Source organism: Lepidochelys olivacea (genome assembly GCF_965140295.1).
Source record: "Lepidochelys olivacea isolate rLepOli2 genome assembly, chromosome: 14".
NCBI lineage: Eukaryota > Metazoa > Chordata > Testudines > Cheloniidae > Lepidochelys > Lepidochelys olivacea.
Genome location: NC_140424.1, coordinates 18,526,658 through 18,553,634, shown reverse-complemented (window position 1 = coordinate 18,553,634; position 26,977 = coordinate 18,526,658). Strand labels below are relative to the sequence as shown.

The window sequence follows — 26,977 nt, the reverse complement described above, 5'->3', positions numbered from 1 at the left end:
CACAAACACAGACAGCTTTTCAGGGGAGAAGGGGGAGAAAGAGATTCTATTGTCTCTTCATACTATCATGGACATGCTGTCCTTTTTAGAGAGAGTGAGCACAAGGCAGCCAGTCATCATACAATAGCACACTGCATCCTGCACAGGTAACAGCAATAATGTACATTTACAAGTGTCTTTCATGCCAGAGGCTTTACAAAATGCATACAGACATAAATAATTCACCCAGCACTAAAATGTAGCCACCTCTGGGGCAGAACATGGTGGCAGTTTAACACACAGTGATATTGTGGAAACTACCTAAGGTCTTCAGGGTGAGTCCCTTTGTGGAATAAGTGCAGAATATGTGCTCCTGAGAGGTCAGTGCTGTTGATGATTGATTTGCAGTGCAGGTTGGAGCAGGGAGGTTTCTGCCCTGTCACAGGTAGGGAAGAAAAATACAATGGAAGCTGCAGGGAAAAGTCAGGAATTTGAGTTGGTGGAATGTGCTGCTATTAGGCCACATATAAATGAATCCATGTCTTGGGAAATGAAGGACTTGGGGGGCTACATAGGGGCAAAGGACCAGATTTTAAAGGGGAGTTAAGTGCCTTATTGCCTCTAAAAATCTGGCCCTGTAAGTATTAGCCATGCAGTGGTGGGAGAACTGTGCAACGCATCTGTAGACGCAGCCCCTTTGGTATGGTGTTGTGCGAGGCACCCAGGAGGACTAACACACAGGGCCTGCCTGCAAGGCTGATCTGCGGCATTGGCCTTTATTTGGCTATTATTGTTTTAATTAGTAAGCCAACTTCCCTGCAGGAAGCCAGGAGGCGGGTCCTTTGGAACACGGGCTGTTTACTTCCCTTCTCTTGGCTCCGGGCTGTGCAGGCTATTTTTAAACTCTCCAATGTTGATGGGTTTTTTTGTTTTTGTTTTTTCTGGGATTGTTTTGCTTCCTCAGGTCTTTTTTTCCACACTCTCTCTCTTGCCCTTTTCTTTGCTCAGCTGCTGTGTGCAGGGGCGTGGTGACGCTGAGCAGGAAAGAGCTAGAACAAGAGGCAAGCAAAGCATCAGGGAAGCTGAGAAGGTGAAAGTTTGAGCAATGGGCTAACGCAGTCATAAAGCCAAGGTGATCTTGAGCCCCAGGATGCTTTAGAAGCATGCTCTGCTCAAAGGAACGTGCTTCTGCTTGCAGGGCAGAAATGCAAGGCCCATTTGTCACAGCCATTTTCCTTCCTTCACCCCAGGAACATGGAATACTTGCCCTGCCCAAGACTAAAGTGGAGTTGGGGTGGGTCCCTCCTGCGCTGCTCAGCAGTCTGTAGCTGGCTGCCCAGCACAGTTTGTTCTGTATCTTTGGAGCCGTCTTCTGCATTCCTGGGCTGGTCTGAAAACCTCTTTGATTGGACCAACCAGCTCTCTGCTTTCACGACCCGGTGTTCCTGCTCCTCTTTATGGAAGAGGCTTGCAGTGATTAATAGGGATGAAACCAATGGAGTTCTAGAGAAACATCTCTCGAAGCCTGTTGAATCCTTTCTGTGGGCCTGCTTCAGAGCCCAGTGAGGTCAGCAGGAAGTCGCCCATTGACTTGGGTGGACTTGAATTGGGCCATGTAGGAATTCTGAGCCATCCTGTGGAATTCTGTGGTTGGGCTGTGAGGTTCTACAGGCTGGTCCAAAAGAGCTATAGAAGAGTGATGAGCATAAGAAAACAAATAAATTTGTTAGTCTGTAAGGTGCCACAAGTACTCCTTTTCTTTTTGTTTTCTGTTACATTCAGCTGGCCTTTTCAGACCACTATCTGCCTAACCCCCTCCCCCTTGGTCTGATCTTGGTTTAATGGGGTAGGTTCTTTCTGGTTTCCAGAAACTTTCAGGGAGGTTTATGGTACAGAAAAATGAGTCTGTAAATCACCCCTTAGGACTGCACATATCAACTGGGTCCTGCAACAAACTGAGCACTCGGGCCCCGATCCAGCAGAGCACTGAAGTGCATGAGTGATGCCATTGGAAGGGCTGATTTTGGCATATGCTTTGCTGGATCATGGCTCAAACAGTCAGAACATTGGAGCATTGAGCCCTATAGGTCTGAACCTATAGCCCTTAGTCACACAGGTTGTTTGTTCCTCCTCACCTAAGTACTTCCATGGGATTACTCACCTGAGGGAAAGTTGCAAGTTCAGAGATTTTTTCAAGGCCAGAATAGACTATTGTTATCATCTACTCTGACCTCCTGCATATCACAGGCCAGAGAACATCCCCCAGTAGTTATCAGGCCGTGTTCCCCTCTACTTGCTTGTGGAACTCCCTTTGATGTCTCTGGGAAACTAGAGTATATCCCACGTGCCTTGTCCCAAATCCTAATCTGGTGAGTTTGACAAACTCTATTGAATCCTTCTGTCAGCATTGCAGAACTAGCATAATTGCACCGCAGCCTCTCTTTGGCTGTGCTGGTCAACAGCTAAGTAGCCAGTGAAATTCTGATTCCAGAATCTTTAATTCCTGCGGTGCTGGTGATTTTTTGTGCAGACTAAACTCTGCTGAAACATTGAGTCAGCTTCACAATACACTTCCGTGGGCTAGGAAATGGTGGTTGGTGGTGCTGTTGGCATAGACAGCATGTTACCAGAAAAGGAACGTAAATCTTGCAGCCTGCTCACAGAGTGAGTTCCACAAATGGAGTATTGCCTAAATAAAAAAACTTTCCAGTACTCATCAAAATGTTGCCATTTCCTTTGCTATCACATTCGTTGGGAGAACATTATTTACCTTGGAATGTATGATCTTCCAGACACATTTGTCTTTACATGAGTAGGCCGCTTGGTCCAAGGGAATAAGATAGAGGTTGAAGCACTCAGACATCATAGTGATGAGCAAGGTTTAAAACCCCCAGCTCACAGAACTGCGGTACTGTCTGTCACAACAGTGGCAGCGGGTAATGATTGTGTCCTCATCTGACCTACTTCCATCCTACCCCCACAGCTGTCTTGTGTAGAGAGAATGGTGGAGGAAGCAGTTCAGATTTGAATCCTACTTTCTCCTTTCCCATTCTCTGTTGTACCTTTATCCAAAACTCATAGAATCATAGAATAATCATAGAATATCAGGGTTGGAAGGGACCTCAGGAGGTCATCTAGTCCAACCCCCTGCTCAAAGCAGGACCAATCCTCAATTTTTGCCCCAGATCCCTAAATGGCCCCCTCAAGGATTGAACTCACAACCCTGGGTTTAGCAGGTTAATGACCTGAATCAAACTTTTTTAAAATAGAGATTAGGGGAAAAAGGAGTTAATCATTAAAGAGGCACAAAGCAGGAAAGAAAATGGCAGAAAAGCTGATGCCCTTGGGTTCTCCAGCCCAGCACTGGAGACTTGAAGGCTTTGGATAGTTTGGAAAAGCTTTTGAGTCTGGACCTTTATTTTTAATTACGGTTCTGAATAGGACATTGCTGATTTCGTCAAGAATTAGCTGCTGCTCACCAGCAATGCGCTTGGTGGTGGTGGCTCACAAGACCTAGCTAGCAAGACCGAGTCTGCCTGAAAGCGCACACACACGAAGCTAAGCATGGGGCTAGCACTTGCTCGGCTGCCCTATAGGAGCCTAAGGAAGGAAGGGCACAAGAACCTCTCCCCGTTCTCCTGGGCAGCAGCCAGGTGCAGTTGCAGACCATCTGTTTTTTCCTGGAGTGTCCTTGAAGTGTACGACAACCCCTGAGTGACCAATGAGGGAGCCTCTGGTAGAATTCTTCCTAGATTTTCCACTGAGGCAATGCAGCTCTGCATCACCTCTAATATGCACCTGGGCCTATACAGTACTGTACAGCTCACAGATCTTCTCATCATGGAAATGTAGGGCTGGAAGGGAAATTGAGATGTCAGCAAGTCCAGCCCCCTGCACTGAGGCAGAACCAAGTAAACCTAGACCATCTCTGACAGGTGGTTTGTCTTAAATGATGATGGGGATTCCAGTCTCCCTTGGAAGCCTGTTCCAGAGCTTAATTACTCTTGGACTTATAAAGATTCCTTAATCTCTAACCTAGATCTCCCTTGCTGCAAATAGAGCCCATTACTACTTGTCCCGCCTTCAGTGGACACTGAGAACAATTGAGCCCCACCTCTTTGTAACAGCCCTTTGCAGATTTGAAGACTGTTATTAGCTCCCCCTTCTTCTTTTCTCCAGACTGAACAGGCCCAGTGTTTTTTAACAATACATGTGGTTTTCTATGGTGGGCTTCCTGGAAGAAGTGGCTCATCAGAGGGATTTGAATGAGGAGAGGGGTGGAGTCTGGTGTGCTGGAACTGGCTTGTCAGTCAGTCGGAGTTTAAGACCAGGAGAGACCACTGATGGTCTAGTTTGACCTCGTGCAAATCCTGCTGCAGGCTACTAAACACCACCCCCACGCCAAGCCAACACCCAGAATTCGAACACAGCACTACAGCCCTTAGAAGACTAAAAGTTCTGTGCGACTGGTGGAGAACAGGCCAAATGCTCTCTGTCAGCCTCAGGAAACTAATTATTTAGGCTTAGTATTGGTGCCATCGATAGATTGTTCACTCTCTTATAAGAGATAAAAGAGGGGTGGGGAAATTTTTGACTTCAAATATGGAGCTGCCAACCTGAAAAGGTTGAGACCCGCTGCTCCGGAGTATTAAATCCCTCCCAATTCTTCCCTCTGCCTGCATTACAAGGATTCTTTTGCCCCAGTAGAGATAATTCACTTTAGGTACGGAATGGGGCAGAGGATAGCCTGATCCAGTATGGCCAACCCTGCTGGTCCATCCGACCAATATCATGCCTCCAGTAGTAGTCTGGACTTGATACCTCAGAGATGCTGCCTAGCATGTCCCCTTTCGTTCCCAGATCTCAGGGTCCTGTAGCAAAGGTGGATGTCGTTAGCTCCGCTTTATGGCTTGAATAAGTGAGGCACGGAGAGATCATAGCGAATCGGTGCTCTGGAGATAGCGCCTAGTCCCCTGACTCCCAGCCCTTCTCTGCTGGACTGCCCTTGCCCCTCAAAGTTAGGCAACAAATCCTATAATGCCTCCAGCCAAACCCCACAGGGGCCTTCCTGAATCCCACAGGCCTTCAGCTTACACCCTGAAGCCCGACATTCGGTAGCTTCTTCCCATTGTTCCTCACCTCAAGTCCACGCTGCCAGCCTAGGAGATGGTGTTCTTCCTCACAGCACTGCATACAAAACTGACACAATCCTTTCCCAGCCCTTCTGAGGTTTGCTTGCTGCTTAATTGCAAGACCCCTGGTGGAATGTTCTTGTGCTGAGCTGATCAGTCACAAGGCACCGACTGCTGATGGAAAGACCTACCTGTGGCAGGGGTCTAATGCACAGCAGTGGGGCTCTGCTCTGTCGCGCTGGATAATGGCATCAGTGGGAGACAGTGGTTATTTCATTTATGGGAAGAGTGCTGGGAGAGAGCCAGGCGCTGCTGGGGTGCTACAGGGCTGCGTGCCACACCCCATGTGTCAATGGGGGAGTTGGGAGCAGAGGCAGCAGCAGCTTTCATGGTTGTGACAAAAGTGATCTTATTGCAGTTGAGAGTCTGTTTCAATCCCAGGCTCGTGAACACAGGCTTGGAAATTTTAGCAAGAGGCTCCCGTGAGACCCCTTCAGTTCATCAGTGGAACCAGGAGTGGGCACAATGAAGGGAAACTGTCCTGACATCTTTCAAGGCTTTAGTTAGGATTTTCTGCTCCTAATTTCCCCTGTGTAAATGAGCCTGATGATTCTCTTTCCTCTGGGTCCGTATTGAGTCAGTGCCCGGCCTAGTGCTGGATGGCGCCCTGCTGCTGCATGTGTTGTCTTTCCCATGAGAGGTAAAACCAGACCGCTTGCAGGTCTGGAAGGTGCAGGTACAGGGCTTTAACCATTGTGTCCTGGCTAAATGCCAGGGCAGAGGATATTCTGCCGACCTCACCTCCTGTCCCCACTGCAGATTCAGTTGGACGAGTCTTTTCTGCTGCATGCCCTGAAGTGTTGCTGTGTTGTGTTAAACAGCTGCCGTAGTCCATCCCAGCACAGTCTGCATTTGAGCGGTGGATGAAGCAGTCTAGCTCATCTGATCTTGCCATCTATTTACATGGCCTGCTGCCATCATGGTATCTGACCACGCTGGGTAAGAGGGTGCTAGAAGAAAGCAGGGTATTGCTGCTTCGTGATTGTGATTGGAGTCGGTGCCGGTCTGGGGGTTTCATGTGGATGCTGTGGTCTGTACCTCAGTGCCTCGGAAACCCTCCTTCCGTATTGCACATTTGCTGCTTGATAGCAATAAAGACTTGATGCTTTCTGAGTGGTAGTTCTAAATGAAGAGGCACTTCACCTCTTTCATGAAGTAATGTCTCTCATTGCATGGCACACAGAGTATGCAGACAGCTGTTTATCTTAGTTGGCGGTAATCCATGAACTGGGCAGGTTAAGTGCAATGTTCAAATAACAGAGCAGGGTTCCCAGCGTGCAGTGGAGTTGCTGTACTGATGCAGGAGTCAGGGTGATGCTATAGAGAGCTTGGTAGGGCAGGGACTATCTAGATTGCGTTTGTACAGCGCCTGGAGGGGCTACTGGAATAGAAATGCTAATGGAGCAGCCCATAGTTAACTATCACTTCAGGGTAGGGGAAAGTGATATTTAATGAGCTCTTGCAGCACGCTCCCTCTCTCAGCACCCCCTCCCCCCCAATAACCAAAGCTCCTATCTAAAATTCTTGATCCTGGCTTCTTCAGAGCTGCATCTGTCAAGGTCCGTCTGGGGCCCCGTTCGCTGCACTGTCTGTGTATTACGCAGGCCTTCATGCACTTAGCCTCTCAACGGCTTTGGAATTGGCTTGTTGGCCAGGTTGAAGAATCGTGATTCCTGTTCTGCAGCGAGGGGAATGGAGGCACTGAGAGTTTGTCTCTTGCCCACGATCACACACAGAGCCTGTAGCAGACTTTAGAATTGAACCTGATCTCCTGAGTCCCAGTCCAGTGCCTTAAACTACCAGACTGGCCTTTCTCCCTTCGTGGCTGCTCCAGCTGGGGGAGAGGTGTCTGTGGATTCTTCAGCTGCTGAATACTGCCCTCCTTGTGATGCCCCCTGCATGGCTACTGGGAGAGGCTGCCAGTGGCAGTCTGGTCCCAGGCCACTGTTGCTTCCCACCGTTCCCACTCCGGGAGGTAGAGTGCACACGAGTGAGGCTCACAGGAGGGGGAATGTGTCCTGTGGACTGCTGAGTAAAAGAGGGATCTCCAGAGAGAGCGACTCTCCCGATACCCCTGGTGAGGTTATAGTGCAAAGCATCCAAGCGAGAGCCCTGGGGCCACACTCAGGTGAATACTGAGCATCCATGATCATGCTATAGGGCTCCCTGTTGGGAAGCTGTTTATGAAAACAGAAGGTTCTAATCCCTACAGCACCTCACCATGGGGGCCCGTAGCTTCTCTAAGTCCCGCAAGCCCTGCTCGTGGAGTCGAAGGTGGTGTAATTTACATCATCTTGTCCCCTTCCAGACTTGCAGCCACTCACCAACGTGTAACGTACCCTTCCTCTCGCTCCTTACGTGTTACCTCTGAGCATGGCCAACCCAGCCTACCTGATGCGTAAGGGCTGTGTTGATGACAGAATGGGAATCAAAACCCTCTTGGAGGGGCCTGGAAGATGTCAGTGACATCAGCAGACTCCCTTGTACTCCCCTTTGAATTGGCCCTAAAACTCCAGCCACTCCTGAAATGTGGGGCTCATGGTGACCCCAGGCACTGCAGATTATGCCGGTAAAGCATGCAGCTGCCACATGCCTCAAATCCCATTCTGCTCATAGCAGATCCAAGTGTGGGCATGGCTGTTTAATCTGTACCGGGCTCCACCAGCTCCCTGCAGGATAACCCCTCAGACTGAGGTGCTGCAGCAAATCGGTGCAATCTCCATCACAGCCGTTCCCCCGCCCCCCCCCCCCCACCATGCTATATTGCAGCCAAGCGCTTTCCCAGCAGTTGGCTGGCCTGTACTTTGCAGCACTCGAGCTCATGACGAGGGGAGGAGGAACCTCCTGAACATAAGCATAACTAACGAATGGTTGGGCGGCTGCGTGTCAGCAGCTGCATTTACAATCTGCTGGCAGAGTGGCGCTGGAGTTCCTGCCACGTGGAACGCTTTCCTGACCCTGTACGCTGGAGAGAGCTGGAGCAGATGGTTCCTATTTCCGAGTGGGGAGGCTGCTGCTCTGACAAATACATGTGTCAAGAGGGTCTGAGAGTTCACAGGCCTCTCTTCCTTCTCCTCTGGGTTCAGGCGCTTTCCTCCACTCTGGAATTAATACTTGCCTTATAGTCGGGACAAGCACCGCTGCTTCTGGAATATATGGGACCAAGCTGATGGGACAGCTCCTGAGCAGCATGTGTGTCGTTCTTCATGGGCCAAACTCGGACATTTGTATTACAGCGCCTGGGCCTTTGCCTGATTGTTGTTGAGATAGGGGAGTACGTGCACCCTGATCTGGGGGGCAGGGCAGCAGGCACCATTCAATAGCCACCCTATTACAGAAAGGCAGATGGCCACCCTATTCACTATGCCACCACGGTAGGGCTGCTACTTCCAAGACTGGCCCTGTGTTTTCTAAGGAGGAGCTGGCAGGTAGTAGACCTAACTCATTGCCTGACTAGAAAGACACTGACCTGTCCTGAAGTTCTCTTGCCCTTAGTCCCTGTCTCTGCAATTGCACAGTGGTAGGCTCCTAGACTAGAGAACCCAGCAGGAGCTAACGCTGCTTTAGGCAGCTACTCCTGGTGAGAGCATCCATCAGGCTTGGAAGGGATCATGCAGCTGCATGCTGACTCCCCCCTCTTTTGCTCCCAAATTTCAGTGGAGTCCCAACCCCACAGAGCTCATGCACAGAGGGGAAGCAGGGTTTGGTGCTGATGCTTTCTCCACACCTCCTTGGCCTGTCCCACCATGCTATCGTTGCGTGTGACAGGTAGGGAGACGCCAGGGCTTGTTTCTCTTCCGTGCACCCTGGTCCCCTGGCTAAGGGTGCTGTGCAGTAAGTAGGTTTTAGGACATTACCATAGCACAGGGAGGCAGAGTAACTGAGAGTAGCTATGATTTCTTCTCTCCCTCTCCCACTTTCCCTCCTGTTGTGCACGTGCTGTTCACCTCTTGCTCCCTGTGCCTGACGTTCAGGGACTGGAGTGGGTCCTGTGGGCTGTGGAGTTGATGCCTTCTCTTCAGGTGCCTATTCCTTTAACGGGGGGATAACTCCAGGGGTGGGCAGGGTCAGTCATACCTGGCCAGTCTGACATGAACCAGGCTGGGATCTGACAGGGGCTGACCCTGGGCTAATGTGGGGATCATCAGGTTGGAGGAGTTTATAATAATAGTTGATGGAAGAGAGATGGATTGATGTGGATGGACCCAGCCTGCTAGGATACTCTGTGCTTCCTTTGATTTCTGAAGTGCAGGTCCAGCGAACTCAGGTTTCTGGGGCCGTGCAATACTTATTGGCTTTCCCCAGACAGATTCCTGGGTCGGGGATTTCAGAGTTGCCTTCTTAGTGGGAAAACTGTCTCCATGTGTTAAAGGGGCCAGAGCAAATGCTGTGGGCCCCTTGAGACTGGGACAGCAAGAACAGCAGAAAACTTCACTTTCAATGACATGCAGCTTTGTAGCGCCTCTCAGACAGGCTGATTACTCAGGTCTAGTATGTGAATGACTGAAAGCAGTGGTGTAAAGACATTCTGCAGTCTATTGATTAAACCAAAGCACTCGGTGCTAAGCTCACATTGAAGCCTAAGCCTGAGAACCAGAACTCCTGAGTGTTATTGCTGGCTGTGTGCAATGCTGGATGAATCACTTAGCAGCACTGTATCTCAGTTTCCCCATCAGTAAAATGAGGCTGATCATGGTTTGTTCTGTAATAGTGTCCAGAGGCCCAACCAGCACTTCCCTGCCCCAAAGGAGCTGTGGCAAAGCTAAATTCATGAACATTTTAAAAGCGCATTGCGATCCTTGGGTAGAAGGCTCTTGAGAAATACATAGTATTGTTATAGAGGATTTATTCAGAGTCTGGTCCCTTGTTATTAAAATATAACCAGCTTCTCTGTCAGTGGTATGTTTATTGGGGATTTCCTGGTCTTCTCCAGTTGTTTTGGACACTTTCATGAGGGTGGGTTTGGATTACTTTGCTCCAAGTGACCCACTCGACCCTCAGAAGTTGTATATGTACCACCGTGTCCTTGGAGGTGGAATCGCGCTGGCTGGCTACTCAGAGTGTAACTGAGCTAAAGCCAGCCAGCAGGCCCTCATTAGGACCTGGTTCCAGGCTGCCTTGTACCTTGTGAAGTCATTTACACCTGTGCAAAGCAGGAGACAAGACATTACCCCCAGGATGAGTGGAGAATGCTAATAAGGTAATAACTTGTACTAGAGGTGTAAAAGATACTCAAGTTGTGGTTAGATTTCTAGGAATTGGGATTCCTGGATTCTAGTCTTATTTCCAGCACTGACTCGCTGTGTAAGTACCATAGGGGTACTTTGGGTAAGTTCCATAAGTTCTCTGTTACTTAGTTCCCCCACGTATTCAGCGGGAGTACTGATCCTCCTTAACCATCTCTTGAGTGTGGGATGGAAGTCTTGAAGGTTCATGAACATTGGTAAAGTGTGCTGTGATCCTCTCATGAAGATGCTGTTGTTAAATTCTGAATTCTGTTCATGTATTTCAGCTCTGAAGCGATCTTTCGAGGTAGAGGAGGTAGACCAGTCTCCGAACACTTCTACGCCGCAAAGACGGACCCCGAACCCTCTCCTCAGGTCCACTGTATCCAGTTCCACACAGAAATTCCAGGATCTTGGTGCCAGGAATTCAGACACACCTGCCAGACATGCAGACCCTCCAGGCCAAAGGTCGCCTAAGTCGTCTCTGAGGAGGGTGGAGCTCTCTGGACCCAAACTTCCTGAGCCTGTGTCACGAAGAACAGAAATCTCCATTGATATCTCATCCAAGCAAGTGGAGAACTCCACTCCAGGGTTATCAAGGTTTGGCCTCAAGAGAGCAGAGGGGCTGGGGCACAAACCCCCTGAGCCCACTCCAAGAAGGACTGAGATCACTATAGGCAAGCCTCAGGAGCCTGCTGTCCGGAGGATGGAAGCCCCCACCTCAAAGATCCCGGAGCTGCCCCAGCGGAGAGCCGACACAGCCAGTGCCCCTGTGCCGGATGTTGCCACCAAACGGGTAGAAATCCAGGTGGCAAAGTCTCCAGAGGTCCCAGTCCCACCTGTCAGGCAGATGGAAAATTTGGAGCCTTCCTTGACCAGTCAGTATCTCCAACCAGAATCAAAGGCGCAACCAGTAATGGCTGAAATCCCGCCAAAGAGTCCAGAGGGTAAGTAGAGTCCTGGGCAAATGCTTGTGTAACATGCTGGCTAAGTATATGTCTGCCCATGTCTCCCCCTAGTGGCTGTCCCACAAGGGGGGCAACAGCCAGCTGCTACTTGTTCACAGCTAACTGTTACTCCCTTAGTTCATGTCGTGAGGTCTGGTGCTGAAGGTCCTGGGTTCTGTACCCGCTGGTGTCCGAATGAATATAGTCATGCGTCCATTACGCTTGGATTTATTGAGACTTCTGGAACTGCTGGGGGCACTGCAGAATTTTCATTAAGTGGCCCCATGAGACCACAAAGCTTGCTGCAAGTGGAATGAGAAAATATCCCCCTCCCCCTTACCTCAGCTGTTTGCCAGGCTTGTAAAATGGGACACTGCTCTCACTTTTGGCCCTAATCTTGGGCCCACCCGCCTTGACTGTGTCTCCTTAAGAAAAGCAGCCACTGGGGTGACGTGAAAGGTGCGGACATGGCGCCTGCATTGCTTGCTGTTTCATTGCAGTGCTGACGCTTGTGGGACTCCAGCACTGTGTCAGCAGTTATTGTCCTGCTGGGGCAGCCACCCAGCCTCTCTCTTAGCAGGAATCAGGAGCTCTTTCCCTCTGGCCCCTGTAGCCAGATGCTGTAATTGTGTCATGGACTGGAGCCACTGTGAAATTGGAGCCCTGTTTTACATTAGCTCTATCTTGTTTTTGATTAATCCTGCATTAGGCATTAAAGCTGGCTCCCCTCCCCCAGCGGCGCCGGGACCTTTATTCCCCCCCACTTCTGTTCTAAAGAGATTTTTGTTCTGTTCCAGCTCTTTGGTTATTTTTCCATTCCCCAGTCCCCTCCTCTGCTAGGTGCAGCACTGGCATCGAAGGCCATAACCTTCCCTCCTCGCCCTGCTCTTCTCCAGGGCTCACGCAAGCCGATCCCTTTTGGGGTGAAGTGTTACAGCTGAAACAGGCCGCTGGGCGGACTGTGCATGTCCAGTGAGTTACGCAGCCCGCCCTTCTCGCCCCCCAATTCACTCAGTCCAGCCAGGAGTTAACCAGACTTCCTTACAAGGCAACGTCTGTCAGCCTGTCCAGCGCTATTGTTCAGTTGCTTTGTTAGCTCGGGAGGGTGGTTGGAGACCATAGAAAAGCTGCCTTCTTCATCGCGCCCTCCCCTTTCTGCTGCAGGCCTGTCGCATGCGGACCCGGCCGTGGGTGTCCAGGCCTCCTGCGGCTTTTGCCATTACCTGTCAGGAGCCTCCCTGCTGCTCTACACCGCAAGCTGGGCTGCTTGGTTGTGGGAGTGACTGCTGCCAGCAGAGGCTGTTAGGGTGGGGTTTTGCTTGGGGGAGACCTGGCCCTGTAGTAACACTTGGACAAGTAGAGCATGATTTTCACCCCCTCCCTACACGCATACATTCTGCCATTGGCTGCTGGACCCGTTCATTGGCATTAGGCGGGGGCAGCGGAGAAGTGCCTTGGTCTGAGGACCTGGCCTCTCAGGTGTTAGCATTGCTCCAGGTGGCCTCCCATTCAAAAGTGTCCATGGAAACAGGAAAGCCATATTATCTGATACCGAAGCTGTGCTGGGCCCTCTCCAGGCTTGGGCCTAGCCCCAGGAGGACCCTGTGTGAAGTCAACTGCACAGGGCCCCATCCAGCTCACTCCCCCTTCACTTCCACGTACGCTTGATGCTGCTGCTTGCCTCTGACCCCTCGTCCCTGAGCTGTTGTGAGACTCTCTGGTCTCTAGCGAGCCCTCCCTCCCTCCCCACCTGGCCTAGGGCATGAAGCTGGCAGCGCTGAAGGGCATCATTTAGCGATTGGGTGCGAGCGCGTGAGGAGTTGGTCTCTGCCATTGGCTCAGCTCTCACTGACCTTAACGGGAGCTGCAGCTGCTCAGGGCTTCTGAAAATCAGGCTCAAATCACATCAAGTTGGGCGCCCAAAAGCTGAGGCACCGAAAGAGTGCCACGTTTTTGATGCAAGTGACTTGCTCAAGATCTGAGGGTGAGTCAGTGGCGGAGCTGGGCTTTGAACCCCCAAATCCTGACTCCCAGTCCTTTGTGCTAACCATGAGCCCACAGAGTTTACAATATGTGGAATGAGGAAATGGTGAAGTCCCCCTTGTCCCAACTGTGTGTAGCCTTTGTAAGAAGAGAGGAACAGCCTTGGTGGGACTGAGGGAGGGGAAGCAGCCTAGGACAGCTGCAGTTATCTCAGTAAACAAATTCTGATTATCTGTGGCTGAGTGATATCAAAGAAACAGCACAATAAGCCATAAAAGCACTATAGGCCAATCCACTTTGCCTCATCCCACTCCGGGTTTAACATAGCCTGGATAATCCCAGAGAGACCATCCGCCCAGTGAGATGCTCGGTGGGTCTGATCCTGCCAGGCGTGGAGCTCCTTCTGGGTGGCGCAGAGCCCTATCCGCTCCCACTGACGCTGAGCACAACATCACGCAGGATCGGGCCCTTTGTTAGGTACTGGAAACAGTGTCTAAGCTACAGAATCCCTGGACAGCTGCCTGGAAGTGGGGGTGTCTTTAAATCAAAGGGGCTCCACAATCCCAAAACAGGTTTCAGAGAAGCAGCTGTTTTAGTCTGTATTCGCAAAAAGAAAAGGGGTACTTGTGGCACCTTAGAGACTAACCAATTTATGTGAGCATAAGCTTTCGTGAGCTACAGCTCACTTCATCGGAATGCAGCTCACAAAAGCTCATGCTCACATAAATTGGTTAGTCTCTAAGGTGCCACAAGTACTCCTTTTCTTAATCCCAAGACAGCTGCTGAGGGTGAGGTTTACACGGCAGCTGTCTGGGGTACGATTTACAGAACGAGGCAGCCGTGCTCGGTGGGAGTGACATAAAGGGAGCTTTCAGGCCCAGGGAGGCTCCAAGTCCAATAAAAGAGCTGAAGAAACTGAGTTAAAAGGCTCATCCTCCTGGTCACTCTTTCCCAGCTCAGATTTACAGCCCAAGAGCTAGTGCAATATCCCCACTGCACCCCTCAAGCCCCAGCACCCCTTCCCCGTCCCCCACTGATATCTTAGCCACTCTCCGTTGTGAACTCTAAGCTGCCTATGCAATCACAGCTCCTTGGGTCACTTTCCCTGCCAGACCCCATTGTGGGGCACTCCCTCCCTGTGAATGGCTGTGTAGTGCCCGCTCTGGAGGAGCGCTCTCTGCTGTGGCCTAGTGGGAATGTCGGAGATCTGGCATTTTATGGGACTGCCCATTGTTTGTCTTGCCTGGCAGCGGAGGAGCATCCTGCCCCCTTAGCCCTGTGGAGGGAGGAGCTTTGATCGGCACCCTGCTCACTGAGCATGGGCAAAGCAAGCAGAGCTGATGTCTGGAGAAGCCGTGGACTTTGAGAGCCAAGGGGGGGTCCCTTCAGTGGTAGGAGAAAGAGAGAAGGCTTCTTGGAACCCCCTGAGAAGACGTTACTACATAATCCCCCCGCCAAACACACACACAGTCTTTGGGGGGTAATGAGATGCTTCCCTTACCTTTCCAAGATGGAAGGAGTGGCTGGGGTGGGGGCTGCTCTGCTTCCCACTCTTAAAAGCCCACAGGGCACCACTGGCTGCCATGCTACAAAGGCTAGGACTTCTTAGCTCGGCTGATGGATGCTCCGTGTCCAAGCTAGTAGAGTGATAATGGAGGAAAGTCTGCTCTGAAGAGTAGGTGAGGACTAACCACTCCAAGTGAGGCCCATGAGGTCTGTGATGTTTTCATAGCTCTGAGCTGTAGTACAACTGGGTCTGCTAGCAGGGTGGGGACTGTGATAGGGGTGCCGTCCTGGAAGAGATGTGCCCAGAGCCTATATGTGAGTGCGGAGAGGCAGGCCACGGCTGAGCCCCACAAAAAAGAAACTGGATAATCCCTCTACCCAGTGGGGTCTTGGTAGGTGGCTTCTCTCATCTGTGTTGAAGGGGCCAAGGGACAGACCTGTCATCCCAGGCTGTCCTTCCCTAGGATTGAGTTTGGTGTGGGAAGAAATCGCTTCAAAGCTGCTCGTGGACCTGAGACCAAATGAAACAACCCAAGAGAAAAACAAGCTCTCCCCTTAAACAAATCCATCCCGTTGGGAGCTGGAAACGGGACCGATTTACAGCAGGGGTGAATTTGGCCCTGTGACTAAAAGAAGCTTTGATTTGGAGGGCGATGATAGCTTGGCAACTCAGCTGCTTCCTGCCCAAGGGAGCTGAGGGCTGCAAACAGTCCCGAGTTCTTGTCCGACAGCCAGGATTAGGAACTGCCGTCCTCCCCAGTTGTCCCTGCACTGCAGAGCAAAGTGCATTCCCTTGGAGATGCATGGCTGGCTGCAGGTGAGACTGCCAGGTCTCTAGGCATGCTGCAGCTGTGTCCCTGCAGTGGCACTTGCCCCTGTCTCACTTGGCAGTTGTGACACCTGGATTGATGCCCTGCTTCCTCTACCTGGGAAATGCTCCCAGAGGTTGGGTCAGGCATGATGCTGCAACATGATGTTCGTGGAAACTCCCCTCCACCCCAGCCCCCTGCTACCCCTACAGTGGAGCCTCAAAAACAGCCCAGAAGTAATTAACCCCTTGTGCCTGCCTCTAGCTTGTTGAGATTTTATTTCCCTTCAGCTCCAGCGGTCAGTGACTTGTCTGTGTTCTCATGCTGTTCCCCTCCCCCTCACCCCACTGCTGCTGTCACCACCACCTTTGCTGAGGGTCTCAGGAAAGTGTGTGATGCAGGAAGGAGGCTGGTTGGAGATGAGCTGTCACCTGGAGCTCAGCAGCTCTGAAAGAAACGGCAGGAAAAGGAAGCCAAACAAATGGAGCAGCTAGCTGTGGTGAAACTGCCATTGCGGGGTAGGAGGGGGAGCAGTTAGTTTGTATTGAGGTTGCCGTAGAGCGCGATTTCCACCTGCATAGCTTCAAAAGCCTCATGGCAGTTTGCCAGGCACTGGAGGGCTGTGCCTAATTTGCATTTTAATTTACATGCATATTTAAATCCAAATATTATTGTGCACAACCTGATTATCTGTCTCTTGCTTTTATTCCCCCTCTACATTTATTTGCATTAATTTAATGCTGTTTTGACAGCCCTGGAGACTGGAATCCCCAATAGCAGCTATCCCTAGGACAAGCAGCAGTCATGCAAACTCTTCCTCCCTTCCTCTCTCATGCCCTGCCACCTGACCTGAAGGGAACTTTTCTAGTGGAGGAGGGTGTAGTCAGTCCTCCAGGTCTGTTCATTCCTTGGCTTTTCCTCTGAGAGTGACGACTCTTGTGAGGACGCCGTCCACTGCGCAGGCGATTGTGACAGCCGGTTCGCTTAATGCGACAGCAGCCAACATCAGATGGTGGTAACCTTTGTTTCCTGCCACCTTCCTAAGCAGGATTTGAACTGATGACAGGCTACTTCCAGTCCGCTGGAAGCATGGTCCAGTGGTTAAGTTGCTAGGCTGGGTTCAGTGGTTAAGTTGCTAGTTCAGTTCCTGCTCTGCCATATGTTTTATTTTGTGACTGTGGGCGAGTTGCTTGGGGTACGTGTGCACTGCAACTAAATACCCGCGCCTGGCCCAGCTCAGCTGACTCCTGCTCCCTGGGCTCTGGCAGTGGAGCTGTAAAATTGTGGTGTAGACGTTTGGGCTCATCTGCACCCCTCAGCTCAGACTCCAGAGCTCAGGCTCCAGCCAAAGCCCAAATGTGTCTACTGCAATTTTACAGTCCGGCTGTAACCTCCGTGCTGGAGCCTGAGTCAGCTGACATGGGCCAGGCACAGGAGTTTAACTGCAGTGCAGACATACCTCAAGTCTCTCTTTGCATCCGCTCCCCCCTCGGTAAAGTGGGGATAATAGCAGTTGTGTACCTCACAGGGGTGTTTCTGAGGATGAATGAATTACAGACTGAGAGGGGCCCAGATGCAATGGTGGTAGGGCCCAGATAAGTACTGAATGTGGGCTGAGCTTCCTTGACAGATGAGCAGAATTTGCAGGTTGGTTCACTTTGCCAGCAGTAACTGCTTACTGCTGCTAGGTTGTGTCCTCACTCTGCAGCTCTGGGCAGAGGATGGTTTCAAACTACATTGTCTCTCAGGCCGTACTTCGGATACTTTGAGCGAGACACATGAAGGACTGAAGCGGGCCCTGGGAGGATGGGGGGTGGGGGGGGGGGAGTAATGTTATCAGCTAGACTATTCCACCTCTGCAGTAGGTGGCAGGAGGCAGCCTCAGATATGGTATAGTCTATAGGCAACAGCATCACTGTAAACAACGTGCAAACAGCTTCCTCAAAGCGTTACCGCAGGCCCAGCAAGCCTGCTGGGGAAAGCCTGGGTGGAGAGCACAGCTGTGCACCAAAGGGTCAAGTAGCAAACCCCTACGGTTGGGCCAGGGGTGCCCAAAGCTCACCAGCTCCAGGGCAGCTTTCCACGTGTCCAAGGGATACATGCACCTTCCATAAAGGAGCCTCCTGAAGCCAGCCTCTTCTTTAATACAGGCGTGCTGTCCATGGACACTGTGGTTCCCAGCATGCTGTGCTCCATCCATCTGAGTGGCTGGCTGGGCTGCACCTCTGAGAACGTGTCCTTGGGGGCACGCTGTAGGCGTGTGGACTGAATCTTCGGCACGCTGACGCTGGGGTTAGGGAATGGGCCTGGCGATGCATCTCCCTCTGCTGTGGCCCTATGGACCTTGAAACAGCTGTGGAATAGATGGGCAATATTGTCCTTGCTTCATCCCCTCCTGCCCCTGTTGTGTCCCCTAGCTTAACCTGATCCACTCCAGAACATCCCCTGGGCTGGGGACTTTGTGCCTGGTAAGGGGGTGCTCTGCACTGGGAAGGGTGTTCACAGCTGCTATGCTGCCCCTTTCCACCAGTTCAAGGCAGGCAGGACTCTGCCTCAGGTGTGTTAGTGCCCGGATGTGGGTCCCTGCCCTGGTGGTGCAGGCATTGGTCAGCTCTACAATTTCTCTTCTCAGGTGTGTGCTTTGTTACTGCCTTCCAAACAGCCTCTCCTCTGCTGCCTGTTGCCAGGCAGCACCTAGGCACCTGCCTTCCTCACTGCCTCCACAGTGCCCCTCTCCAAGCTCCTGGAGGCATGTATGCTTCACAGCTGCTGCATACTGTGTCCCTTGATGTCCAGGTGCCGGGCTAAACCAGGAGGGGAGCACTTGACATTTTTGGGGGCAGGTTTTATCCCCGCCCCCTGAGACTGTGCAGCTGTTGTCATTTGCCTGGAGCCTGGATATTAGCTCCTTGGCCTCTGTTGGCTTGGCAGATGGTGCAAGGAGAATTGTGTTAGGTGCAGCACGAGAATTCCCTTCCATGTTGTCTCTGGGACAGGGGAACCGGGAGGGAGGAGTAGGAGGGAGCCATGTGCATATGAACCAGCATATGACATCCACAGACACTTCTCAATAGAAGGATTTTGAGGGCTTCCCTTTGGTTTGGATGGGTGCCAGCCTAATCCTTTAGGAAGAGCCTCGTATAATTTGTAATTACTAATTCTGCAAGAGCCCTCTTGTCTGGGGAGATGAACAGCATGTCTCAGCTGTTTCTGGTATTCATGGTTCCATCCATGGCCTCTTGTCACTAATGTTGCAATTTTGAGTGCTCTAAACTCACACACTCAGTCTACACACCTGCTTACAGACACACAAATGTACCTATACACACACGTGCACAAATGCATACCTACACATCACAAATATATATTCAAACACACGCTCTGCATATGCACGTAATACATACACGGATGCATTAGAACCACAAAAACTGCTGGAGACACTCCAGGGATAGATGACCTGGGTCCGGCTGTCTCTACAGTTGAAGCCTTTCTATGTCCAGTAGATATCTTCTTCTTTTTATTTAATTGTTGGGAAAGGGTAGGTTCTCCTACTGGCATCTCATGGCAAGCATTACACCAGTGCAGGGAGCAGCAGCTGTTTTCTATGCTTACAGTAGAGGTCTAGAACTTCTGGGTTTTCTCGCCTCCTCCACTCCTCATTTACTTTGTCATCTTGGGCAGGTTATCTCCTCTCTCTGGGCCTTGGGATTCCCCTCTGTAAAATGGGTATAATTCTTTTGAGCTCCCTTTTGGGTGTGGTGCGGCTTAATTCATCTCTTTATATTGCACTGCTTTACCGTCTTTGGTGAAAGGGGCTCTGTCGCATGCCCAGTGGTGGTGGTAAAGGGTAAGGAATCCACACGGCTCTCTCAGAGCAGGTCTGAGTCCTGGAGGCAATGGGTTTGATACAGCACATGGAACGAGGCTCAAGAAGTTGTCTGTGTCACTCAGTTTGCAGCCCTCTTGTGACAAGTAGAAGATGGTCAGTCTCCAGGATGGTTGAATTGGCCTGCAATTTCCCTGGCAGTAAATTTTACTTTGAAAAGTAAAAGGTAAATAACAGGATAGCCTGCCACCTTTTGTCTGATGAAGAAAGTAGCACTAATGAGTTTTGAAAGGAATTCAGTCTAGTTCCCCTCAGGTAGAAAGATTGAGAGGGGACGTGTGTGGGGGTCGGTGGGTGTACATTGTGTCAACAGGTTATTCCTGAGGAAGAGCATCCAAACCTCCAGCTTTTATTCTACATTCCTTTCATCTCCTCAGTGGACTCTCTGAAGAAGTGTTCTAGTGGCTAGAGTGGCTGTCTGAAAGTCAGGACTCCTTGGTTCTCTTACAGACTCTGCTGCCAGCTTGCTGCATGAGGCAAGTCACTTTTTGTCTCTGCCTCCGTTTACCCATTAAATGTGGGGTACGGACGCTTTAGCCACAGAATAGCTATAGGACAGGCAGTGGCAGAGCAATCTTCCCCACTTCTCCCTCTACATCCTCTGCTCCAGGGACCTCTTCTGCAGGTGAAAGGATAGTTCAGTAGCACAGTTTCCCATGTCCATTCAGTTGTTGGCCTCTGCTGAAGACACCCAGACAGAAAACCCCAGCTTACTTATGACAGGCCCTTGAACAGCTTCCAGATGCCAAAAGCTTTTTGCCATCACTGAGGTAGGCTGGATTGGAGGTGGTGACTGGAGATGAAAGGTTCCATCTCCTGCTCCCTGTCCTCTCCCCATACTCCTCTTGTGCTTACCCACTAAGGTTGCAGCTTTTCCCCTGGTAACAAACCTCCTTTACAATCAGTCCATGAACACTCAATGTAGAAGGCCATAGGTGCTCCCGGAACTTCGGTAAATTTTTCCTCGTTAGTCAATTCTTTCTTGTTCTGGCCCCGGCTCCTCCTTGTTCAACCCCTGGGTTGTATTTGGAGGTGAGGCTCAGTTGCAATACCTGGTGCATTTGGAAATCTTCCTTGATCTGATACGAAAGCGGTGTGAAGTGGCTTCCCCTTGAAAGCACATGCTGTGCCTTCAGTGCTGGCCCAGGCTCTGGGAAAGTTGTCCTGGCCGCATGCTGCCAGCAAAATAGGTCATATTTAGAAAGCCACCAGCTTGAAGTTGGCACTGATGAAACTAATTTTCTCTTTGCTTTTTTGCCTGATTTTCATTCCTGCCAGCTCTAACTGGCAGCGGAGCAAGGAGTTTAGCAAATGCCTGGCTCTGGAAAGGTTAGAAAGACCCTCTGTGTGTCAGTCATGAGAGGAAAGAGTTCATTTGCTGGTGTCACTGAGAGCCCCATCTCCACACTTGCCCTCAAAGGAGAAGAGGGTCTGTTTGACCAGGTCTGCTCGGGAAAGGTATGGGGGTCCTCGGGTTTGTAAAGGGCAGAAGGGTGTTATAAGAGAAGCCATTGTGTCAGTGACTACTGACTGCAACCACGTGATGGGGGTATAACTTTGTCTCATTCTGACCAATGGCATATGCTTGGGGCCAAGAAAAGCCCATAAGTCTCCTATCGGCTCTCTCACGCCTTCACTACCATTATCGTGTGGCTAGTTTAGTCCCCTCGATCCCCACCCATGGGTTCTCAGAGTGCCTTCGTGCATATGCTCTAGGCTGAGGACACCGCAGAGTTTAATGTCACTCCACAGAGTCATTGTCCTGCCCTTGCCCAGCACTAGGATCTCATTGCCTTTATCCCTCCATTTTTTGGCTGCTGTTCTCTCCAGGACTCTCCCCAGCAGGCATGGAGAAACGAAGGCAGATAAGATAAACTAGTACCAGGTACCTTCACCCAAAACCTGAACTCAGCCTTCCTCTGAAGCGGCTACTAATGGCCACTGTCACTAGATGGACCTTAGATCTGATTGGGTGTGACATTTTTTGTGTTCCCATGAGCCTGCCTTGATTCTTGGTTTGGCTTCCAAAGCTTTCCAATAACTTTTTAAAAACCTATTTTTTCTTGGAAACAGCCTCTGCCCTTCCTGGCCCCCGCTGGGGAAGCCAGAGAAGTGCTGGGAAATCTGATGGGAGGTGAGCGAGGTTCCCAGCCCTGTTTTGCTGTCCCAGGAGGTTCAGGAATTTAGAGAAGGTGTGGTGAAGCATCTGAGCATTTGGGTGCTTCTCCAAACTGAACCCCAAACACCACCCTGTAACCTAGGTGGCCACTCAAAGCTGATGAAAAGAGTTGCCCGGGGAGGCAAACTCTCTGACCCTCTCTGTGAGGAGGGACATCTTCAGAAAAGGGCTTTTTTTGCCTTTGGAGGAATCTGAGAGGCGAATGCCTCACTGCCAGGACAAGGCTCCTGTGAGGAAGACCCTATCACAAGGGTCCATTGAGAAGAGGGCCCCATTGGTTTGGGGGAGGTGTGGGCGCGTGGGGCTCTTCTCATCCAGAGAGGTTTGGGGATGGAAAGGTGGAATGTGCTATTCAAATACCATTGTGTCTACTTTATCAAGGCCCTCTTGGGATGTGGCTCTCTGGCCTAGTTGTAAAGGGGGTGGGGAGGGGAAGGGGAGTTAAAGAGATTTAAAAGACAACAAACAAAGCAACTCTACCTGAAATGAAAAGGCCAGGGTTGAGTAATCCTTTCCAAGTCCCTAAGTGGCACAACAGTTTAACTGCACTAAGAGATTAAACCTGTGGGGAAGCATTTCCTTACAACCAGCTGACACACTGGGGCTAGATTGGGTGCTGCAGCCGAACATACCCGAGAGAGACTGCGAGCAGGGAGGGGACTGGGGAATGAAAAATGCACCGAGTCCAACGCTGTGTATATGTAGTAGGCGCCAAATATGAGATAATCTGGAAAAAAGGAAAATCTGCAGCGCCAGTTATTTGGAAAGAAAGAGAGGAAAGAGGAGAGAGCGCAAGGGGGAGATGTGCCTGTCTCACTACAGAGGTTGCACACAGTCTGGAGAGCAACATGAATTTGACAACAGAGGAAGCTCTCTGTTCACACTCTATTCCCCTCTCCCATACCCCCAGGCAGGTACCGCATAGGCAGCAGCAGAGCAAGCTTCCCCCTCCTCTGCCAGCGTTCCTTGATCTTGCTCTGGAATGGCAACAAGAAATGCATCTGATGAAGCTCACGAAAGCTTGTGCTCAAATAAATTTGTTAGTCTCTAAGGTGCCACAAGTCCTCCTTTTCTTTTTGCGAATACAGAGTAACACGGCTGCTACTCTGAAACAGGAAATGGGTCGTTCAGCCTCCATGCTCATTTAGACTTGGGACTGGCTGCTGAGAATGCTGGTGAAGGTGCCAGCAGTGATAGTGGTTTTTCTGATGAGGACATCTTCCCTGTTGAGAGATGATCTGAGGCCTGCTGAACTCGTCTCACCTGGGCCACCAGGTGGTGAATAACTGGTTGCTGGCGACCTAGGGGTGGAAGGTTCTGAAGTCAATTACCAAGCCACCAAACCAACATGGGCAGGGATAAGGAGTTATATTTGGACACCAGAGATGGTCTAGTATGATTGAGCCAAGATGCAGAGCATTAAATAGGAGTGTGATTGCAGGCAAGCGAGGCCTTATTACTGACTCAAGCAGTTATTAATATTGTTTGACTGGCAGATTCCCCCCTCCTTCAAACCAGCCCCTCCTTTCCAGTGTGACTCAGGGCCAATGTTTGGATTTATTTCCTTGTTTTAGCAGATTCAGTGTCTCCTTTTCTCATTTCAGAGTCAGCCAAACTCTGATAAAAGAAGGAATTTGTTTGCCCCAGTGTAAGTCCCTGTGGGTCTGCAGTGAAACGGGTGATCTCACCAGCAGACAGATCTATTGTACTGTGGAATAGTCTCCCAAAAGAAGTGGTGCAAGTCCTGTTGTTTAAAGCTGGACTGGATTGAACACTGTAGGCACCTTCCTGCAGTGGACTGGATGATCTAAACGTCTCTCTCCCATTTCTAGTTTCTATACATCAGCATGATGTTTGCCTCCAAGAATTTCCAAAGAGGATGCTGGGATCTGTGTACTTGGGATTTTTAAAGACCCCAGGTGATCAAGGCCTCTGTTTTCTTCAAAAGGCAGCCGCCCAGCACTTCATCACATCAGGCTGGGGCACTGGCTCCTTGCAGACTTAGGATATGTCTACACTGCACACTAAGCCTAGATCTGGGGCACCTGGGCTTGTGGACTTAGTGTTTCCAAGTCCACGCTTGAAGGTTCACACTGCATTGTAAACCTGGGTTTACAATTGCTGGGCCCAGGTCTGAGCCATGCTAATGCATCCATAGTGTACTATGCAGACCTTCTGACTTGGGTCTGCAGCTTGAGTTGTGTCCACACTGCAAAATGACAAGGCTTGGACCTGAGTTCCTGTGGGACTCTGGCTCTGATCCACCTCCCCTAGCAGGGTCCTAGGGCTCTGACCCACCCCATTAGGGTCTTAGGACCTGGGTCCTGAGTGCTCGCTGACCTGAGTCAGACTGATTGGTGTGTGGATTGAAGGGGGGCTTGTGCTCAAACCTGAATCAGAGCCAGGGCTTAGTGTGCAGTGTAGAACTACCCTGCGAGGGAAGAGTGCCCCCTTCTGAATCAGCAGCACTCTTAGATACCAGATCCTCTCCAGCTTTGCACCTTATGTCGTCATTTACACTTGTGCAAAGTGGGTATAAAACGCTACGGACCTAGTTCTCGTTTATACTAAGGTTCTACTATGCTCTGACAGGGTAACAGTGCCTCAGAGTAAAGGAAAACCAGTTCCTACCGTAGGTGTAAATGATTACACAAGGTGCACGGCGGTGCAGATCCTATCTGCTAATTGGAGGTCTCCCATCCACACGCCCTGGAAAATCCTACTTAGCTCTACGAGATATGGTCCCCAGCTCTTCTCTCTTCTGGATGTTCCAGGGGCTCACGCATTTGGGAAAATAGTCTTGCAGGCTGATAAGAAAAAAAGTCAGTTATCTTGGGAGAGATAAGACAAAAATTTCACCAGGGTCTCCTTCAGTATGGGTTGGCTATTAACTTGGACTTCAATGCCTTCTGCTGATAGGGCACTTTGACTGTTGATAAAAGTAGGATAAGAATTGACTTTTCCAGATTGAAGAATTATCTTTTAAGCTATTTATAGATCTTTCCTTCTGCCTAAGCTTGATGTTGCTGTTGGCCACTGCTTGACAGGATAGGTTGGGTAACCTGCCAGCGCAATAAGCCTTATAAGACGAGGCAAAGGACTGAATTAAGATTATGCAGAGATAGCTTTGTTTTGGGAACATCAAACTTCATTGTGATCAAACAAGATAATTTGACAATTGGCCAATTGTGTTCTTCACTACTCCCTCAAACACACACACTTCATTTCCTAGAGTCCAAGATGTTGCAATGAAGCTGGACTGAACATGGCTATAAATGGAAGAAGCAGCTCATCTTGGATTGGAGCCTGTGCTAAGACTTTCTTGGGCCCAGTTTTTGTTCCATCTGCCACAGAGTTTAAAGAAGGGAATTGGGGAAGGGGGCTGCTTTCCTTTAGATCAATTTAAATAGTACATTCATTTCCTGGGTCGGAGCAGGAGTTATCTGGATTTCTCCAGGGTCGCATACAAAACTGGTTCTCTCCATTGAGTTTCATTCTTTCGTGGGGTGGGGGTAGACCTAGACAAAGCTCAGAGCCAAAACTCTGCCAGAGAGGCTGGCTCAGTTCTATGGACCAAAGTACCATGCAAGCCACTGCAGCTAATGAATTATACACATATGAACAAGGAAAATACGTAACATGCCTTATAAGGCTCTTACAGCTATCAAGAAGTAATGGCAGGATGTTCTCACTGGGCTTTGCTTTGCCTATGGTTCCTTCAATAGGGGAAAAAAGGCCCATCAGTCTTCTTGCATAGCAAACGCAACACTTGGCAACTGGAATAAATACTGGTTGAAGCAAAGAGGGATTTTGCAGGGGCTGATGCTCTGGTGGGTTGGGTGTTAGTGTTCTAGCTTGTCACCCCTTCAGAGGCTTATGTTAAAACTCTTAGGTCCCAAGTGAAAATGAATCTGATGATCTCATCATAGTCCCCCAGGTGTACAAATGGCAAAACACCATTGTACGGTTTTCAGTCTGCTCAGGAGAGGCCTGGGTTTGTATGGTGGGGATTTATTTCAGCTCAGAACTGAGGTGCACTTGCAGAACTGTTTTCAGGACTGGACCAGCACAGCCGATTCTGTGCTTCCGATTTGATCAGGACAAGAATCGGTGGGGAGAGCTTTTCATAGACCAACTATGCCTGGCTTTTGGGGAAGGGAGGGAATTAATCTCTCGATTTCATGCATACTAAAACTTCATATTCAGCTTAAGGGCCTGTTCTAAAGTGCTAAACAACCTTCCCAGATCAAGCCCTAGAACTAAAGAAAGAGGGGCTGCTGATGGGTGTTGCCTTTGCAGATTATATACCTGCAACATGTTACAAGCACACATTGTACATGCAAAGGCTGCCTGTGTCAGACATGTGACATGTCTGCTTTTTGGCTGGCAAGGGCTGAAGGCACGCAATCCTCATTGGCTTTCAGTGGGAATTGAACGGCAATTTGAAAATTCCTGCTTTTGGTTTCCTCTGAGAATGAGAGCAGAAGAGGCCTGGACTGAGAGTATTGTCTGATGCATTCCACTCTCTATATATGTTGTCTATTATTTCCGGAGCAAGGCCAAGGGTGGTAGAGGTGATTAAGAGAAGCATTCCTGCATTGCAGAGCAGTGTAAACTACCAGCCCCTTGTAATGTTCCGCACAGTGGTATTTTGAGCACCTCTTTGTGTCTCTGGCCTCATTATGTCATGCAGTGCTATGATCAATTCATGTTTAACAGTCATCTACTTATACAAGGGAATAATGTTTCTTTGATGTTTATCTGCAGCACTTGAATTTTATGGTGGCAGCATGTTCCCTCCTCCTCCCCCTGCACCTCCCCCTCCAAACAGAACAAACACAATTCACTCCTGGTGGAAACAGTCTGGCCTTGAAAAGGCAGAGAAAGATGAGATGGGAATCCGAAAGGGAGGGTTGTAGGGAAAGGGGGACATTGGAAACAAATTGACATGCTCTCTAATGGTGACTGAATCACAGCTTAGACCTCCTAAAGTGTTAGGCAGTGTTCCTCAGAAGAACAGATTGGGATGGATACCACGAATATTCATTGGGATCTAGAGTTTAGTCACTGTGCTTGGGCCCCTAGCCATGTTTGCTTTTGTTTTTGCTGGCTGAGAGTGAATTGGTGCAGTCAGGTATTCACAATGAAAAAGGTCTCTCTGACTTGGGTTGGGATGGGATGGGACAGCACTTTATTAACACAGCGGGGAGGCAGGGTTCCCCAAATCCTTTGCAAAAAGAAAAGGAGTACTTGTGGCACCTTAGAGACTAA

At 50.1% G+C, this 26,977-nt stretch overlaps 1 protein-coding gene across 3 annotated transcripts in view; it reads left to right on the top strand.

Annotated features, from left to right (window-relative positions):
* The window catches only part of SEPTIN9 (septin 9), a 259,220-nt gene that overhangs the window by 132,322 nt on the left and 99,921 nt on the right, over positions 1 to 26,977 (top strand). For all 3 annotated transcript variants that reach the window (XM_084647129.1, XM_084647130.1, XM_084647131.1), the window contains one exon: positions 10,684 to 11,343. In XM_084647129.1, coding sequence (XP_084503255.1) covers positions 10,684 to 11,343 — 660 coding nt within the window. The remainder of the gene's footprint in view (positions 1 to 10,683; positions 11,344 to 26,977) is intronic.